The sequence below is a fragment of the Asterias amurensis genome, chromosome 19, assembly GCF_032118995.1.
Source record: "Asterias amurensis chromosome 19, ASM3211899v1".
Classification (NCBI taxonomy): Eukaryota; Metazoa; Echinodermata; class Asteroidea; order Forcipulatida; family Asteriidae; genus Asterias; species Asterias amurensis.
In genome coordinates, this window is record NC_092666.1 from 9,454,001 (window position 1) to 9,474,352 (window position 20,352).

General features: G+C 40.3%; 1 protein-coding gene across 3 annotated transcripts in view; it reads left to right on the top strand.

Annotated features, from left to right (window-relative positions):
- The window catches only part of LOC139951272 (pleckstrin homology-like domain family B member 1), an 87,754-nt gene that overhangs the window by 49,526 nt on the left and 17,876 nt on the right, over positions 1-20,352 (top strand). For 2 of the 3 annotated variants that reach the window (XM_071950073.1, XM_071950074.1), the window contains exons 3-11: positions 4,095-4,214; positions 4,929-5,052; positions 6,124-6,303; positions 10,556-12,297; positions 12,833-12,973; positions 15,644-15,781; positions 17,785-18,078; positions 19,255-19,365; positions 20,159-20,260. In XM_071950073.1, the coding sequence (XP_071806174.1) occupies positions 4,098-4,214; positions 4,929-5,052; positions 6,124-6,303; positions 10,556-12,297; positions 12,833-12,973; positions 15,644-15,781; positions 17,785-18,078; positions 19,255-19,365; positions 20,159-20,260 (2,949 nt within the window). In that variant the 5' untranslated portion in view covers positions 4,095-4,097. The remainder of the gene's footprint in view (positions 1-4,094; positions 4,215-4,928; positions 5,053-6,123; positions 6,304-10,555; positions 12,298-12,832; positions 12,974-15,643; positions 15,782-17,784; positions 18,079-19,254; positions 19,366-20,158; positions 20,261-20,352) is intronic. The other variant, XM_071950075.1, reaches the window with a different exon arrangement.

Sequence of the window (20,352 nt, forward strand, 5' to 3'; positions counted from 1 at the left end):
TTCAAGATGGCCGCCATTTTTTTTTTAAATGTCAAATATCCATTGTTTTTTCTACTGCTCAAACACACAATACATAAATGAAACATTTTGGTCAAGACATTCAGACAAGACATTCAGATTGTTTTAGCTGAGATCGTTTAAAATAACCTTTTTCATAAATAAAAAAAAAAGGAAAAAAAACAAAGGAAAAAAAACGTGCATTGAAAAAGTATATAAAAAAAATAAAATAAAAAAGGAGGCGGCCTCTAAAAAGGAAGCGGGCGGGGATGCTAAACATGTTTCTTTGTTTACTTGGCCTAATAAAGGGAGGGTATAACTTTGGAGCTAACTTTGGTCATTACCTACTCAAAAATTATTGGCCATAAAAAACTTGCTTGGGAAAGAGCATTGAAGAGGTGATGAATAATAAAACATGATTAGAAGCAGCCCCTTTTTGTAAGTTACCCCCTTTGAAGTAATGTTGTTATAGAGAGAGACTAAAGAGAGGTAATTTTTCACCCAAACAGTTGAGTCTGAGAATGGCTTCAGGCGAAGCATCTCACAGCCCACAATTCTATGCAACAAGGGTGTTTTTTCTTTCAATATTTTCTTGCAACTTCAACGACCAATTGAGCTCAAATTTTCACAGATTCGTTTTCTCATGCATCTGTTGCGGTTGGGATACAACGAGTGAGGATACTGGTCTTTGCCTGTATGTAAATTCCCCCAAATAATGTAACAAAAGTACAGGCCTGTAACGCTTCGTTTTTAAAAGGGCAAGGGCACCAAGGTATTTTCTCCTCAGAAAAGGGCACCTTTACTGTGAGCATTTCAAGGGCACCGAGGCAATAACCAGGGGTCATGGAGGCAATCTCCTTCATTGCCTCCGTGAAGTATCAGGCCTGGGGTGGATTTCACAAAGCTAGTCCTAACTTAGAACTAGTCCTAGGCAATGCTAAGAGATGGGACTGGTCCTAAGTTAGGACCAGTAACTCATCCTAACTTAGGACTGGTCCTATCTCTTAGCATTGCCTAGGACTAGTCCTAAGTTAGGACTACATGTACCTTTGTGAAATCCACCCCTGGAAGTAACCTTTTTAAAGCCAGTGGACACTATTGGTAATTGTCATAGACCAGTCTTCTCACTTGCTGTATCTCAACATATGCATGAAATAACAAACCTGTGAAAGTTTGAGCTCAATTGGTTGTCGAAGTTGCGAGATGAAATAATGAAAGAAAAAACACCTTTGTCACACGAAGTTGTGTGCGTTTAGATGGTTGATTTCGAGACCTCAAGTTCTAAACTTGAGGTCTTGAAATCAAATTCGTGAAAAATTACTTCTATCTCGAAAACTACGAGGGAGCCGTTTCTCACACAGTTTTATACTGTCAACCTCTCCCCATTACTCGTCACCAAGTAAGGTTTTATGCTGATAATTATTTTAAGTAATTACCAATAGTGTCCACTGCCTTTAATGGCTGTAACTACAGTGAAAGGACGTAACATTTTTTGTTTAACATGTGTATGAATATGGGTGATGGGTGTTTACACTGTACATTGAGTCGTAACGATTTTACTCAGACAATTTTCACTTAAAAGCTGTGGAAGAATTGAAGCGAGTCATTGCTGAGTGTTTTCACACGTGTGTCAGTGTAATGCACTGTCACTGACTTTGTCATAGTCTGTTTGGCCCGTACATGTATGTCAAGGTGTTGTTACACGAGTATAACAAATACATTGAACTGTGTAATAGTAGAAGTGAATGATATCACATACATGTATAAGGCCTTGAATTGTTAACCCACCACACCCACGGGACCTTTGTGCAAATGATGTAGTGCCCTGTGCTTTTGCCATGATGCCCTGTGCTTTTGCCAAGGTGCCCTGTGCTTTTGCTGTGGTGCTCTGTGCTTTTTCTGTGGTGCTCTGTGCTTTTCGTTGGTGCCATGTGCTTTTGCCGTAATGCCCTGTGCTTTTGCTGTGGTGCCCAGTGCTTTTAATGTGGTGCCCTGTGCTTTTGCCATGGTGCCCTGTGCTTTTGCTGTGGTGCCCTGTGCTTTTGCTGTGGTGCCCTGTGCTTTTGCTGTGGTGCGCTGTGCTTTGCTGTGGTGCTCTGTGCTTTTCGTTGGTGCCCTGTACTTTTGCTGTGGTGCCCTGTGCTTTTGCCAAGGTGCCATGTGCTTTTGCTGTGTGGAGCTCTGTGCTTTTGCTGTGGTGCCCTGTGCTTTTGCTGTGGTGCCCTGTGCTTTTGCTGTGGTGCCCTGTGCTTTTGCTGTGGTGCCCTGTGCTTTTGCCATGGTGCCCTGTTAGGATTAGGGTTGGTGCTTTTGCTGTGGTGCCCTGTGCTTTTGCTGTGGTGCGCTGTGCTTTTGCTGTGGTGCCCTGTGCTTTTGCTGTGGTGCCCTGTGCTTTTGCTGTGGTGCCCTGTGCTTTTGCTGTGGTGCCCTGTGCTTTTGCCATGGTGCCCTGTTAGGATGAGGGTTAGTGCTTTTGCTGTGGTGCCCTGTGCTTTTGCTGTGGTGCCCTGTGCTTGTGCCGTGGTGCCCTGTGCTTTTGCTGTGGGTGCCCTGTGAAATGTAAAAAGTGTTTAGGAGTATACAAATAATGGTAAATCCTCTAAAGTGTCCAAAGTGTTGGTCATTGACTCAGAGTGATTAGATCACAAGTTATACTTCACGAAATGTGCAAGTCTTGTATACATTTCAATCATACATGTACTTCCTTCCTTTATGTTTGATTGCCTTGTGTTTGCAATTTTTTCCAATAAACTTGTTGGATTTTTCCCCCACATTTTTGTGTAATTTAGGCCTATTTACAGTAGAACAGTAAGTGCAGAACCTGGTCACTACAACTTGTATGTATTTTATACTTGGCTGTTAGTACAACCATGGATGAACAATTAGACCTCCATGGTACAATAGGCCATCCTTGACATTGATTCTATGCTTGTTTGTACCTTCTAGCTTCATAGTTTTATACCCAGTCTGGTACATAAGTCAAACATGTATACCACCCCCATGTCGACACCGGTATCATCTTACAATAACATTGACAGTAAACTTTGCCTTTTGTGTCTGGTGTCATCAAATAACAAGGCCCTTAACTTTATGAAGTTGTAATAAAAAAGGATGGTATATTGTTGATGCTCTGCCTAAAGTAACAAGGTGTGGGACTGTCATAATAAACTTTAGCATGCCTAGACTTGCACAAGTCTTCAGCTGGTTATGAGTCAGTCAATCAAGTTGAGCATATGTTTCAGCTGCTGATGTTGACTCCTTTCCCCTGGTTAGACCCTAACTGCCCTGAAGCCTTCAAAAACCAACTGCAAGTTTTGTTTTATTCTGTTGGACTGAGGACTGCACTAGTAAACTGTTGGATCAGGCATACCGCCATAATCAGAGTCCAACAGTTTGGTGGTTGAGTTGCTGTGTGGTGTTGGACTGATGACTGCACTAGTAAACTGATTGTGCTTTGGGATCAGGCATACCACCATAATCAGAGTCCAACAGTTTGATGGTTGAGTTACTGTATGGTGTTGGACTTAGGACTGCACTAGTAAACTGATTGTGCTTTAAGGGATCAGGCATACCACCATAACCAGAGTCCAACAGTTTGGGTGTTGAGTTACTGAATGTTGTTGGACTGAGGACTGCAACCGTAAACTGATTTTGCTTAACATGGGATCTGCCATCGATTTCACCAAACTCTTCCCAACTTAAAGGATTAATCTTAGGACTTAACACAAGTTAAATTCCGTATCCTAAGACAATAGGATGCATTTGAACCCATCCTAAGTTAGGACGGGTTACTCGTCCTAACTCGAGTTAGGATTAATCCTTGCGTTTCGTGAAATCGGCTGCAGGTAACATTAAACATTGTAACCCCTTGTAAACAATAATATTGTTTAACCCGTTATTAGCATTGGTATTTTTTATTGATGTGTTTTTATTTGAGCAAAAAAAAACCAAAGGAATTTCCCATGCAGGGACAATAAAGTTTTATTGTATTGTTCTGTATTGTATTGTGTTGTAAAACAAAAATTATTTTCCGAATTTTTTTGCAAGAATTTTTTTTAATCAAATTTGAAATGTCCTCTCTCGTTTCTTTTGCGTAGAATATGGAGAGCAGTGAGCTGATCGTTACGGATCATGTCCTAACGAGCGAAGAGTTGAACGACCTCAGAATGAACAGTGGATGGGAAGACAGTATCAAACGGACTCAGAAAATCATCCAGGTAAGTTTGACAAGGATTATTACTCAAGTCAAATACCCAATTTGTTCTGTTTTTTTCCTTCTCCTCGCCCTTGGAAAAATCTGTGGATTGGGTTTTCAGTCCCTACCTGACTGCGTGGGTTTTCCATGGAGGTTTTCCTTCCACATCTTGACCAATACAGTGATAAGAGGAACACGTTGCCTTGGATCGGTCGAGTTGGTCTTTGAAAAGCGTTTGTAACCATTTGTTATAAAATGCATATGGTTAGAAAGATGATTTAAAAGTAGAATACAATGATCCACACAAATTTGCCTCGATATTGCGTGGTTTTCCCTTTACTGTGCGAATTAACACGGTCGGCCATTCGAGTCAAAAATTTGACTCCCATAAATAGCCGACCGTGTTAGTCGATGAGGAAAAATGAAAACCATGCAATTTCGAGTGATACTTTTACAATATCTTTCTAATCATATGCATTTTATAACAAACGGTTACAAACGCTTTTCAAAGACCAACTCGACCGATCCAAGGCAACGTGTTCCTTTGACTTTGAGAGCTTCACAACCAAATGTTCCTACTATTTCCAAGCCTGTAGGCTACATGTATACTGAAATGAAATTACTTGATTTGTGTCACCTTCTCCCTCTAATATTATGTGAAGTCAGAAGTAACAATTTGAGGATCAAAATTGCCATGGTTTCAATTAATCAAATTGTTTTCTTTCTCATTGCACAGGATGGTTCTTTAGAACTGACAGAAACGGGTAAAGCGCTGAAAGTACAGTCAGAGCGCCCTCACTTGGTGAGTTTGGGCGGCAGTCGAATCAGCACGGCGATAACGTTATTGCCTTTACAGGAAGGTTAGTAATTTCACTTATTAATTTGTTTAGTGCATTTACTCACTACATTCCTCAGCTTCCTTGTCTTTCTCAGCTCCCTTGTCTTTCTCAGCTTCCTTGTCTTTCTCAGCTCCCTTGGTAGCATACAGCCATGGGCTGCCGTGGCCCTCCAAAAGCTTTTCCAAACACAATATCAACCTCTACCCTCGCAGGTACCCACTTATACCCCTGGGTGAAGAGAAGCAACTATAGTAAAGCATCTTACTCAAGGACACAAGTGTCACTTCCTGGACCCGAACCCACCCTTCCATGACTAAACTACCAGAACTTACATTTGATGCTCTAAACCACACGACCATGACACTCAGTCTCTTGCCAAACAACTACGTAACACAAAAAGGTGTTTTTCTCAAATAACTCAACTTTCAAATTGTCCAACCCCTCAAACAAAAAACCCCCTTATTAGGAAAGACTTGTATTGGGACATTAGATTTGAATAAGGGAATAAAAGGGTAGCGACGAGTTCTTAAACTGCCGTTTAAAACCGGCAGGGTCGTGGCCGTGCGATGAAGGCCCGAGCCGAAGGTGAGTGCCTTTATCGCACGGCATCAACCCTGCAAGATTTTAAACGGCAGTTTTAGAACAAGTCACTACTGTTTAATTCCCATTCATAAATGCCTTTTTGGATTAAAGGCGTAATATAGTATGAAACTCTGTAAAACTTTTCCGAATTCCTTGAGCTCTGTACGTGTGTTGCATTTTTATGACTGAGATAGTTTTTGGATATAAGATAAGATAAGATAAGAACTTTATTATCCCACACTGGGGAAATTAAATATGCATTCGTGCGCGTAGTAGTATGCATCTAAACGTATCCGAAAACAACCCCCATGTGACGCGCTCTCCACCAATAGGAATAGCGAAACTGTCTGAGGTATTTATGAATTCAGAATCAAAATATGTTCTTCGTTTGCATGTTTCCTCGATCTGTAATGCGCTAGACTTGCACAGTCTATTACCAACTGTCAATAAATATAAAAAAGGTTATTTTTCTTAAATTAATCAACCATCATTTTGTCCAATCCTTATCAGGTAAGACATGTATCGGGACGTTAGACGCCAAGACGCCCCAAGACATTGTGATCCAGGGGAAGAACGTCGAGCCGGAACAATGCTGGATCGAGAACAGAAACAACACAGTTACGTTGATACCTCTAGGTCCATGCACTGTGGACGGAGATACAGTGGTAGACCCTACAAGACTAACACAAGGTAAGGCTTAGCGAAAATAGGTTACCAGCCAACATTACATCAAATTTACATTGTTGCCACTTATTTTTTAACTTGCAAATAAATTGTTTAAGTCAGTATTTTCTATATACATTTTGGTTTTACCCGTAAACACCAACGTGTGTTAGCACTGTACACTCTGTAAATTCCCGAACTCTGGGAGCAAAAATCACAGGCTTATTTCTCGGGTGGGATTCAAACCCACGACCTTGGCAACTCCAGAGCAGTGTCATACCACTAAACAGTATTTTCTACACTATAAACAGCTTTATGAAATTTGGGCCCGTACATGTAGTTTGTCAAAACAAAGAACTAAATCCAGTAACAAGAGTGTATCATAGTTCCTAATTGTCTCTGCCCCCAACTGTCAGTAGATCAAATGTGTAACTCTATAGTTCTTATTACCAGTCTTCTACATTACTTAATTTCGGTCAGTTCAGCTGACAGGCGTAGGCAATTAATTGTTTACCACCCACCTTTGTGATACAGTGGGTTGGTCATAGGATTGTGCCTTTGAACTGATCCAGTTTTTATGGAGCTGCTTAAGCACAAAAAAGAAAGAAACAAGAAGAACAAAAAGAAGCTAAGCACAACAAAATTATGCTTACCAGAATAAGGTTACCAGCCAAACTACCGTGTCACATGGTACAGCTTGTGACTGGTATGGTATCCTGCTCATTTCTGCAGCAATTTGTTAAGCAATATTTCTTGCTTTCTTGCTTTAAAAGCAACTCTATGAAATTAGGCCCAGGTAATTTGACACACAGTACATTGTATGTTACAGTATGAGAAAGAATTTTTGCTGTAGGGCCATCACAGTTATTTAGAGTGGTGCGTCATAAAGACCGGTTTATAGTCAGTCGCTCAATGGAAATCTTGACATTTTACAATGTATAGGCCTCAGCGATGACAAAAATCAAATCTGTGATGGCCCTATAATGTACACGTATGTAGCCAAATATTTGTCTCATTACATACTCTGACTTTTTGTCAAACTTGATACTTGTAACATCAAAGGCACAATTCTCCCAAATACTGCCCTTACATGTATCTGCACCACTAATAGTGTAAAAAGGTTTCAAGAATTGTGTCAACTGCTGTTTACAAAACAGTTACAAATATCTCAACCCATTACTGATGCCTGAAGGGAATGTGACCTGTGGGTCGTTACCATAGCAACAGCCTAAAGGGCAAAACCTACGTCTGTTTTTTCAAAATCCAATCCTTGCAGTTCCTGAACACTTTCATATCCGTCAAAACATACTCTCTGTTCCCCTGACTTTATCTGATTGCTTGTAATGACTTCATAAAAACATACAATGAGCATCATGGAGTTCTGTTTCCATGGTAACACTAGATGAAAACCTATGTTATTGTTTTTAGCCTTTGTGAAAGACTCTGCTAGAGTCGAAGCGTCAGGCCATTAACTATTGTTCAGTTATATTTATAAAGCGGTCAATCCCTCGACCACATCCCGTATGTCACAACAAGAATCATCGACACTGACGATATATAAACGCATACCTTATCACATCAGCCTATTAACGCATACCTTATCACATCAGCCTATTTGTCCCCTTTTTTCCCCCGTCAAAACAGAATTGTCTGATCTATTTTAACTTCTCAACAACTCCACTTCCGTCAAAACAAGGACGCTTTTAATGTGGCATTTATTTGGCCGATATAAATTCCATTTGATCTACGTGTGGTTGTGAATGTGACACACTTAAAGCCTAGTGTTTTGTTATCCTACTTGTGCACTTAAAAACTGCTTGACAAACGAGTTCTATTATTGTACTTTTACTTTCATCAAAACAAGACGTACTTTCTCTGACGTCAATTTTGATAAAAATATCTGTATCGGTAAACAAAAATGCAGACCTCAAAATAAACTACAGAATGTACAGTGATTGTCGTGGTGCTATGTGCTTGAGCTGTGGTGCCCTTTGTAAAGTTCTATTATAAATTTGTATTGTCCTCATAAATGTGCCATGTACAGAGGAAAACTGATGTGCCCTGTCAAGAACAACATTCAAGGCCTGATATTTGTAGACGTTTTGTAGTATTTGCCTGGGCCCAATTTTATAGCTCTATTTGAGAAAGATGGGTGTAGCCAAAAAAAATTGTACATGTACATGTTTGTAGGAGGTTGTAGAAATAAAAATTGCTAACAGTAAAATGAAATCTTGATGAACCTGATTACTTACAGAGTTGGCCTTTAATTTAAGCAGGTCCATAAAATTGCTAACAGTAAAATGAAATCTTGATGAACCTGAACACTTACAGAGTTGGCCTTTAATTTAAGCAGGTCTATAAAATTGCTAACAGTAAAATGAAATCTTGATGAACCTAAACATTACAGAGTTGGCTTTTAATTTAAGCAGCTCTATAAAATTGCTAACGGGAAAATGAAATCTTGATGAATGAGCCCAAACATCATTCCGTTACTTCTACATGTATCTGCACTTGTGTACATTGATCTCCAGTACAGCGTGATTTCCTGTGGCATTTCTGGAGAGGAACTCAAACTGTCCTGAGGTGATCGGGGTCTGCTGATGCAAACTATTTTCAGGATCTTGTCAGACTTCCTATTGCGTGAATTATCTGTTTATAGATGTGATGCATGGAAGTGTATAATTTCCTTTTTCTTGTCCACATATGTGTAGGCCTACTGGTGTTAATTTGTCTGTTGCAATTTGATTTTTTTTTTTTTTTTTTTTTTTCATGATACCACAGGAGTAAAAATGTTTGAAGAGTGACGTGACTTAAAAAATAATTGAGATGGGGGGGTTTTGGGGGTTAAAGGGAAGGTACACGTTTGGTAATTACTCAAAACAAATATTAACTTAAAAACTGACTTGGTAACGAGCATTGGTGAGCTGTTCATAGTATAAAACATTTTTGGAAACGACTCCTCTGAAGTAACGTAGTTTTTGAGAACGAGGTAATTTCTCACTAAAATAATAAAAGACTTCTAGCTAGAAGTCTTTTATTTCTATCTGAAAGCACACAAATCCGTCCAACATGATCATTTTCTCGCAACTTCGATGACCGATTGAGCCCAAATTTTCACAGGTTTGTTATTTTATGCTTATGTTGGGATACACCAAGTGAGAACGCTGGTCTTTGACAATTACCACACGTATACACTGCCTTTAATAGGTTTTTTTTTAGGGGGGTTTAGGGTCTTGGGGTTGTTGTTTTTTGAAAAATCTGGGAAAAAAAATAATTTCCTTTATTGTTTTCTCTTCTTGGGGTTCTTGGCTGTTACAGTGATAAAATATGCTTTTCTGTGAATGTTTGGCTTCACAACCAGAATTAAAGGCACTGGACACTATTGGTAATTACTCAAAATAAATATTAGCATAAAAACTTACTTGGTAACGAGTAATGGAGAGCTGTTGATAGTATAAAACATTGTGAGAAATGGCTCCGTCTGATGTAATGTTGTTTTCGAGAAAGAAGTAGTTTTCCACAAATTTGATTTTGAGACCTCAGAATTAGATTTTGAGGTCCAGAAATCAAGCATCTGAAAGCACACAACTTCGGGTGACAAGGGATTTTTTTTCTTTCATTATTATCTCGCACCTTCGACGACCGATTGAGCTCAAATCTTGCATATGTTGAGATACACCAAGTGAGAAGACTGGTCTTTGACATTTACCAATAGTGTCTCGTGTCTTTAATAAATAAATTAATTAATTAATTACCATGCCACTGCTCCTTGAAATGTTTCCGTAGAATTTTTTTTATGGAAGTGCTCTTTACTCAAAGAAATCTGCTTTGCCCTCATCTAATCTTAACAATGATAATTATTTTAGACAAAATTTAACTTTGAAGATTCAATTTGTTCTAGAGATGTTTCCGCAAGTTGAGATTTGTCTAATTGCGTTCTGATGTCTTGCACTCGTTTAATAATAATAATAATGATAACTAGTTTTTGTATAGCGCTTTATCTACAGGTGTCTCAAAGCACTACTCATTATTTATTTCCTGACAATTTTTAAAACGTGTTGAATTTTTACACCCAAAGAAAGAAGTATTATTCCTGCATGGACATGATGGACAAAAAGACTGTAATTTGTGTTTTTTATACTTGCATTAATTTGTCAGGTTTTTTATTTGACAATACTATTATCATATTTTTGAAAATTGAAAATTGGGTTTGTTCTAGAGATGTTTCTGCAAGTTGAGATTTGTCTAATTGCGTTCTAATGTCTTGTATTTCATTCAGGTGCAATGCTCTGCTTCGGCAAATCCTGCTACTTCCGATTCAACAACCCCTCCGAAGCGAAACAGCTCAAACAGGGGACTTCCCTCAACATAACCCAGCAGCATGTCCCCGGTAGTCTAGACTTCGCAAACAGTAACACCGACCGACTTAACGCCAACGTGACAACATCGACGACACAACAGAATGGCGTATCGCATCACATGGATTACACGCCAGCTCGGGTGCAGCACATCCCGACTGTGTGTTTCACGAACAGCAACAGTAACCACAACGCGGACACTCGGTCGAACCGGTTAGAGCAGAGCATCGAAGCGGAGCTCAAGGAGATCATGAGGCAAGTCTCGACAGAGGATGAATATGAGAGCGAGATGTACTCAAATAAATACGCAATGATGGAATCTCCCGAGAAGGATTACATCCACGAACCTCGGGATATTATCCCCAGCACGTCGTCGACGGACTCGAGCGGCAGCGAAATGTGGCCAGAAGCGGGGCATCTTGAGTCGTCTGCGTCCCCATTATTTTTCTCAAATCACGGTGAGATCCGAGAAACTGCCATCACTGATGATGATATTGATGGAGAGGAAAGCGAGGCAAATGCAACGAGCGAGTACCAGCCGCCGGTCAGTACGATAAGGTCAAAGTTCGAGGAGGTGATCAAAAACAATAGTCCGAGCCCAACCAGGAAGCATTTTCATATCCCGACGAGTCCACGTGGAACTCTAGAGAAAGATCACCATAAGATCGGCCCGCAATCCCCTACTAGGGTCAAGCTGGGTCAGAGTAGTCTATACACCAATAAGAACTCACTCACCACCCAGACTCGTAGGTCTGAGAATGACAGGTCTTCGAGCGATTCGAGTCTGAGCTCAACGTCTCTCACGACGGTCACGAGCACCGCAACGACGGCAACAACGGAGAGAGAGTGGTCAGGATCTGATCAATCCGGAGTCAGTGTGACTCTGACGTCTTCACTATCCGACGTCAAATCCACAAATTCAACGGTCAGCATTGAGACTCCGGGCTCGGCGAGTTCGGTCGTTCACAGAGATCCCCTCAAAATGTCCTCACCTGTCCCTCCTCTAAGTCCAGATCAGAGATTCTTTGCTCCTCCCGAGACGGACATTCGTCACACCCTCATTGTCGACCCGGACGATTTTGACGACGCCACGCAGAAGGAGCTCTGCAAGATTCACATGCAGGCTGTCGCGCAACGCAAAGAAGCAGAGAAGATCGCCACCTTGGAGAGGCAAAGAATGGAAGAGATTCTGAACATCTGCGCTGAGTACGAGGCACAAGAAAAAGACGGTAAACCACACCCCAAGAAGAAACCTGCTCCTCCGGGGGGTAACTTCTCACCCCCACAACTTCCTCAAGTGTCTGTGAAGCAAGCAGAAGCAAAGGAAACGTCTCCACCACGGAAGGAGACAGATAACAACGAAGAGCAGAACGGAATCCCAGCAGCATCCTCACCAAAAGCAAGCTCCATGGCTGCTAATCTCGGCATCAAAGTCATCATTGATTCCCCCATTGTAAGAAGCAACACCTCCTTACAAGAAACCCCACACAAGGAGATGAATCAAGCTGCATCTCCTAGAGATCAGAATGTATGGTATGAGCCGCTGAAAGACGTCAGCAGTACAGCGCCCTCTTGTGAGACTGCGCAGTCACCTAGGAGTAACGGAGAGCAGAGTCCTCCTCCCAAGCCACCGAGGTCAACAACAGTCAACTCCGAAGCTGAGGTAAGTCCTTTACATGTAACTCACATCTTGAAATCCTTATTTTCTTTTTTAGTTTTCTGTCTTGCGTTAGTGGCTACAGTTAAGTGGAAATCTTGCCATGGCACCAGCTGTAGCCATTTGGACATGGCTTAACACTTTCGAGGAATATGGTTAGAGTTACATGTAGGTGACTTTTATTGTATCTTTGTTGCTTTTTGGCCTGTTAATCAGCATTGCGTAGACAAAAACCATGGAACACACTCCTTTAAACTGTGACTTTTTTTTTAAAGCCGTTTTCTTTTTTAAGTACTTCACTGTGGACTCATTTTACATGTATGAAGTTTTCCTTGGTGTAAAGGTTTGATACAGGGTTGGTAAACGATGAAAAAAAAGTAATTTGCAGCTAAACATTTTCTGCAAACTTTATACCAATATCAATTGCTCCGAGAGATATTTCCATCTGCTGAAATATTATAGGCCACAAATATTCACACAAACTCTCAACTTTATTTCACTCCACCCCCAAAAAATTTATTTATTCGTTTTCCTCCTTCAGCCTGAGTCCATGAACACTAAAGATATCGCTACCGCCATCTCCAAGCTTGAGGAAGCACGGGACAATTCCATCCAGAAAATTGAAGCTCTGGAGCGAAAACTGGATGATCTAGAAGTACAGGAGTCTGAAATGCTCAGAGAGGTTAGTCACATGATTGTCACATGATTTGTCACATGACTTTTAATGATGATGTAAAGGATCGCTGGTGCGTTGTGCAAGCCACTGCTTTAGATAAATGGCCCCAGTCCCTTTTTAACAAAATGTCAAAAAACAAATTTGCTTCATACAGGGTGAGTTATAAAAGAAGTTGACAGAGATTTATGATTTAAAATCAAAACGAAAACTGGCACTCATCACCACAGTGAAGCACATATTAAACAACCACTCTGTCCTGCTTATCTGGAAAAAAAAAGAATGAAACAAATTGATCATCGCCTTGACGGCGCATACACCAGGCTTCTTATGAGGGTACAGAACATCTCATGGCGTGAGCACAAGACCAAAGAACAGATCTACGGAGACATTCCACCAATCTCTACTACTGTTGCTCAACGCAGAGTCCGCTTTGCACGTCACTGCTTTCATGCCAAAGACCAGGTCATTCCTGACGTGTTATATTGGAGACTGCCGTGCCCTAATAGAGGACCTCGACCACTCAACTACATCGACGTGATCGGGAGAGATACGGAGGCTGAAATCGTGGACCTTCCAAACATGATGAGGGATTTAACACCTCTGGTGTGATGTTGTGCAAGGAATCTCGGTTGCGACTGCTATATGATGATGATGAATAGAAAAAGGCCTGTTTTACTGAAGGCACTCGTGTTTGTTGCTGACCATGGAGTGTTAATGCTGGACTGAATCTGCACAGATTGTCAAGTATTCCGTGGAAAGCTTGCAAAATGAGTACCTTTATTAAAACAGACAAACAATTCAATTCAATTCAATTCAATTCAATTTATTTATTTCATCACAGATTACAAGTAAAAAGTGAAAATTGCTTTCCATGTGTGCACTAAAAGATTCAAATTTGATACTTATAGAAAAACAAACAAACTCCTCTTAGGGATGGTCAATTTCTTTCATTCTTTTTTCCTAATAAGCAGGAGAGAGTGCTTGTAAAATATATGCTCTACTGAACTTTTGAGTGCCATTTGTTTGTTTTGAAAAAAAATCACCAATCCAGGTCAACCATTTGTTTGTTTTGAAAAAAAATCACCAATCCAGGTCAACTTCTTTTTGACTCACCCTGTGTGTGTATATGACATTGGCATACATGTACAAGGTTCTTGTATTCTACCGTGTTTTAAAGGCAGTGGACACTATTGGTAATGACTCAAAATAATTATTAGCATAAAAGCTTACTTGTTAACGAGTAATGGAGAGATGTTGATGGTATAAAACGTTGTGAGAAAGGGCTCCCTCTGAAGTAACGTAGTTTTTGAGAAAGAGAAATTTCCAGGAATTTCATTTTGAGACCTCAGAATTAGATTTTGAGGTCTCGAAATCAAGCATCTGAAAGCACACAACTTTGTGTAAGACAAGGGTGTTTTTTTCTCTTTCATTATTATCTCGAAATTTCGACGACCGATTGAGCTCAAATTTTCACAGGTTTGTTATTTTATGCATACATGTTGAGATACACCAACTGTGAAGACTGGTCTTTGACAATTACCAAGTAGTGTCCAATGTCTTTAAGGTAATTATTACAGTAAAAGAACCCCCAAAAAAGATGAGTTTTAGGGAGATCAGTTGAATCACTTTCATCACCAGCTTGCCGATTAAACTGCTATAATTATTGCTGCTACTCATTCACACACCCCGATGTCGTACTTGAACACAAAGTTTACTTTGCACATTTTGTTTGCAAGACTCGACGCTAATTTGTGTTTTCTTTTTTTCCTTTCTTCCGCTTTGTTGTTGTTTTTTTGTTCCTTGTCAAAACATTTAACCTTTCATTTCGTCAATAAAATATGGGGACAATGTCAATTCATTAATCTTGTCAATGGATAAATTGGTTGTCTCTAATAAAATGATTCATAATTTCCAATTGAAATCGTTTGTTTTTAAAAATTGGATTTTTGACTAAAATTTGTTGTACGTTGATGACTTTACTAACTTTATTTGTGTTAATCTACTGTTGGCCTTTATCAAAAACTCATTGCTTGGTGGTTGTTGATTTTGTTCTTGTAAAATACTAACTACCCACATTTATTGCACGCTGTTTCTTATATTCGTATCCGTTTAAAAAATAATATTTTATTGAACTAATTCCATCTTGTCTAACATTTTGTTTTTCCTAATTTTTGTTCTAACTGCATGGTAACTATTTCACCTCATCCCAACGGACATCCCACCTGTGCACCCCCCGTGTCTGTCATCCGACCATTTGTTCTCTCACTGTGTGTAAAAACTGACATCGTGTCGACGTGAATCTTGACTTGATTACCCGGTTTATATCTGACTGTGCACCCCCCGTGTCATTCGTCATACTGTGTTTCGTTTCACTGTGTTGTAACTGTATCTGTGATATCACCGCATCTGCTGGGACATTCCATTGGCATGCCGATTATTTTCTGACTCTGTCACCCCCCTTGTTTTTGTACCGACTACCGGTATCACACCTGGTTACCTTTGTATGTGTAACCGACTATACATGGGATCTCAACACACCAACATGATCACCCTTTACGGCACACCACCCGATCCCTTTCTGACTGCGCAACCCCCTGTGTTTCTCATGAACATCTGTGTGTGTTTGTTTGGTACCGTGACCTGTGCGTGTGTGTGTCCCCCCTGTCACATGATCAGATGGAGATCGAAGCCGCGTTGTTGGAAGGTGAACATCGAAGCGAGTTGACCCAACTACAGCAACAACAACAGCACATAGGCACACTTAAACGCACCAAGCACAGACTAGATAGACACGCTTCTGCAGAAAGAGAGAGGGTCGGTCTTTAAAATATTCACATTCAGCTGCTTGTTTAGATTTTAGCTTCTCAGTTCACCCTTAATCTCCCAAATAATTAACCCTCCTACTGTGTGACCATTCAATATCATCTATTGTAGTTTTGAATGATAGACCGTGGAGAAAGGACCACAAACTGAGTCAACCCTCCTACTGTGTGACCACTCAATACCTTCCACTGATTTAATGGTTCTCCTATAAAGAACTCACTCCGCGGCAGAGTCCCCTCGATCCACTTAGTGAAAGTAGTTGTCCCAGCCAATTTCCTACCTTCCGCCCAGGTAGTAATTAATATGCAGGACGGTTCTTTTTAGAACTAAGGGGTCTCCCGAATTTGAATATCTATTCTGCAGCATTTTAAAACAAGTTCTCAAAAGAACAAAACCAAACACAATAAAGTAGAAATACACAGGGTGTTACCGCAAACCAAATACATTCTCCAACTTCATCGCAAATGAAAAATCGAGGATGTACAATTCAGCAGAAAAAAAAAACACTCCGAACCAAATTCTGCAACATCTTGAGTTACACCTCAAGATCTTCTCATTTAGAATTCAAGTTTTTGATTGTGGGTTGCATAACTCCACAGCCTTTCCCAGCCTTCTGTTCTTGGCATGTTCGTGTCTGCTCAGTAGGTATCAATTCACCGTATTTTTTTTTTACCGCGTGAGGGCGTACTGGCGTATGTCGACCAATTTCATGTGGTGCAAAAACAAATAAACAAAAAGGGTTTTTATTAAAAAAACAATTCCTGTATTTTGTCATGATGCAAGAAAACTACATTCAGACAGTTAAAATCAGATTTAATAGACCGATCCAGTAGGCTCCGCCCACGACGCGCGTGTGAGCAAGAACACGTGGGGCTCTCCAATGCCTTTCTGCACAACTCTGCCGCGCGCGCCAAGATACGCACACGTATGTCGGACCTTATTTGTTGTAATTAGTCAATACGCAATGGGGCGGAGCTAATGGATCGGTCTATTGTGATGCAAGACATTCATTGATGAAAGCGCGGCGCCCTCGTGCGATCGAAAATAATTGTCAAATATTCCATTGTAGAGGTAGCACCCTAAAGAACAAGCATTTGTCTGAGTAGAAAGGTGGTACAAGGGCACCTTAGTCAAGCCATACTTGAACACAGTCATAAAGTTGCTAAGCAGAAATGAATTATTGGTTGCTGCTCAATAGAATACAGGCAGAGGACCAGTCACAATCTTGTGTCGTTACTAGTTCCTGGTAAGCGTAATATTTATTTCTGGGCTGAGCAATTTTAATCAAGCCACACTTGACCATGTTGACATTCATTCATAAAACTACTGAGCAGAAATCAATTGTTGGTTTCTGCTTTATAGTAAAATATAGGCAGAGAACCAGTCACAGGCATTATAAAAAGCTTGTGTAAAAACCAGTATCTGGTAAGCATGATATTCATTTCTGTGCTTAGAAATTTAGTACAGTTAGCAACTTTTTGAAGTATGGGCAATCTGAACAGTGTTTGTTTCCTGCTGTATAGCTAGTCTTCTTCAAATTGCTTTTGAGAAACTAAATCAAAGGCACTGGACAGTATTGGTAATTACTCAAAATAATTGTTATCATTAAAACTTACTTGGTAACGAGCAATGAAGAGCTGTTGGTACTGTAGTATAAGACATTGTGAGCAAGTAATGTAGTTTTTGAGAACGAGGTCACTTTTCACTGAAACATTAAAACACTTCAGGCCTAAAGTCTTTTATTATGCTTCTAAAAGCACACAAATTTGTGCAACAAGGGTTATTTTCTTTTATCATTCTCTTGCAAATTCGACAACCAATTGAGCCCAAATTTTCACAGGTTTGTTATTCTATGTATATGACAGGATACACCAAGTGAGAATACTTGTCTTTGACATTTACCAACCGTGTCCAGTGTCTTTAAAGACAAAACCTCTTTGAATTGAATCAAGGCCCTCTCTTGACACAAGAATCTTCTCCATTTGTCTATTCAGGAAAGAAAACAGGTCGACCAAGCACGGTTTGAGCTCAAACGGCTAGAACAACGCCACCTGGAAACAGAACGGCAACTCGAAGCATGTCCCATTGAGGACACTGCTCGCAAGCAGGCTCTGCTGTCCCAATACCAGCGGGAGGCGGAGAAACTGGAAGTGGAGAGGAAACGATTTGAAGATTTGGAGTTCCAACAGCTTGAGACGGAGGCTAGGATTGAAGAGGAGAGGGAGATCATGGAGCATGAATTATCTCTGGAGGAATCCAAGGAGGAAGAGAAAGTTAAGACGAGGAAGGTAAGAAAAGAAGTGGGGGTTGAAGAAGTTAAGCCCAGTTCATACTTCTTGCGAATGAGATTCGCACCATTTTTGCAAAACATTCGCAGTGAAAATAGGGCCGTGACGTCAAAAATCACTTCACATTCGCATTCCCATGAAGTAATAATGAAAATAATAGCCATTTTTTATATAGCGCTTTTCACCATTCACACCCGAGGAATTCTCAAAGTGCTTCCAACATTATTACCCCTGGTTACTGGGCCTTAAATCATTCTTTAAACCATCTCAGCACCCTGGTGGGGAGTATACAGCCTGTGCGACAATTGTTTGTACCCATTTACCCCTGGGTGGAGAGAAGCAATTATAGTTAAGTGTCTTGTTCAGTGACACAAGTGTCACGACCAGGATTCAAACCCACACTCTGCTGAAAAGAAGTATGATCCTGGCTTAAGGGTCAAATGTGTCCTCAGAGATGTTGCTTTTGCAAGTTTCCTATTAAGCTCCATTAAGCTCCGCCCCATTGCGTATGGACCAACCACAACGCAGCGATGGTCCGACATGCGTGCACGTATGCTAGGCGTGCAGAGCAGAGTTGTGCAAAAAAGCATGAGAGAGCCCGGTGTGTTCTTGCTCACACGTGGGTCGTGGGCGGAGCCTACTGGATCGGTCTATTGTACTGTTGAATGTGCAATCAAATAAATGAAGTTGATATAAAAGATGGCTTTCGGTGCTTTGAAAAAGAGGGGATTGGGAAGTCATTAGTGCAATTTTGTATACAGTGTAGTTTGCATATTTTGGATTTCCTGGTCGTGGAGTTTATTGATCAAGAGGGGTCTCCAAACTAATTGCTTGGCAAAAAGAATCGTTCATTTTCTAAGTAAAATATTTATTTGTTGATTTTGATTTAATTTTTTTCAAATATTTACACATTTTTCTTTAAAATGACCTTTTGATTATGCCGAGTACCAAATTGCCATTAATGACCTAACAGAACTACGGCCGTGTCCAAATTGGCGACTTTGGCTACAGCTACGGCTAGGGGGCGCGCGTCTGCTATTCTTCAACACTGACAGACGCGTTGATCTAGCCGTAGCTGTAGCCAAAGTCGCCAATTCGGACACGGCCTAAGCCAATGATTTGTTTGTATTTAATTTGTTGGATTTCGTTATTTCTTTCTTGAATCTTGATACGTAGGTAAATGTGACAGACATAGACAAGCAGATGACTCATGTTATTACAGATGCTAAGATTGAAGCGGAGAAACTTGAGCATCATCAGAAAGAGACGGAGAGGGATCTAGCCAAGGTATGGTATGCTGGCAATGCCAAGACTGTCTATACTACCACCCCCCCCCCCCCCCCCATCCCCAACCCCCATCCACCCTTCAGGTATGCTCGTGCAAAGGCACTGGACACTCAGATTGGTAAATACTCAAAATAATTGTTAGCATAAAAACTCACTTGGTAACGAGCAATGGAGAGCTGTTTTTGAGAAAGAAATAATTTTCTACTAAAACATTTGAATTGAATTTGAGACCTCAGCTGAGGTCTCGAATTCAAGCATCTGAAAGTACATTACAAGGGTGTTTTTTCCTCCATTAATTCTCTCGCAACTTCGACGACCAATTGAGTTCAAATTTTCACAAAGTTTATGCATAGGTTGAGATGCACCAAGTGGGAAGACTAGTCTTTGACAATTACCAAAGGTGTCCAGTGCCTTTAACTATTTTAGTGCCAATGTCTTACGATCTATTTGATGTATTCCGTACACTAGTTACCTCGTTGCCAGTCAATGTTTGTATAATGGTACAACCAAACAATGAATTTGGAATTGAAGATTGCACATAATTAAAGGGAAAAACAAGAGTTTACTTGTACTATCTTTTTATGTACTCAAAACGTGTCTTTAATCGTACATGTACGACCCATAATATCCATGTTATGACAAGAACTCAATAAATACTTTTGACTTTTAACAAATCAGCAAGATACATTTTGTTTTGATGAGGATTACTCATTATTATTTTGGTTTACAGAATTTCAAAAAATTTGAAAAAACCCATTGACCCATGACCTCTTTCCTGCTTGATGTGTTATAGGAGAAGATTAGATTGGGCGATATTGAACGTCAGTACAACCGTCTTCTTTTATATTACTCCAAGAAGTCCTCACTACCTCGCGATGGAGAATCTCCAGATTTGGTAAGAAGTGAATGCTTTAAACCTTTTCGAGTACACAGCGGCCACAAACAGCTTGTACCCAATGTCTATTTCATTTCAGTCATTCTGGTTGT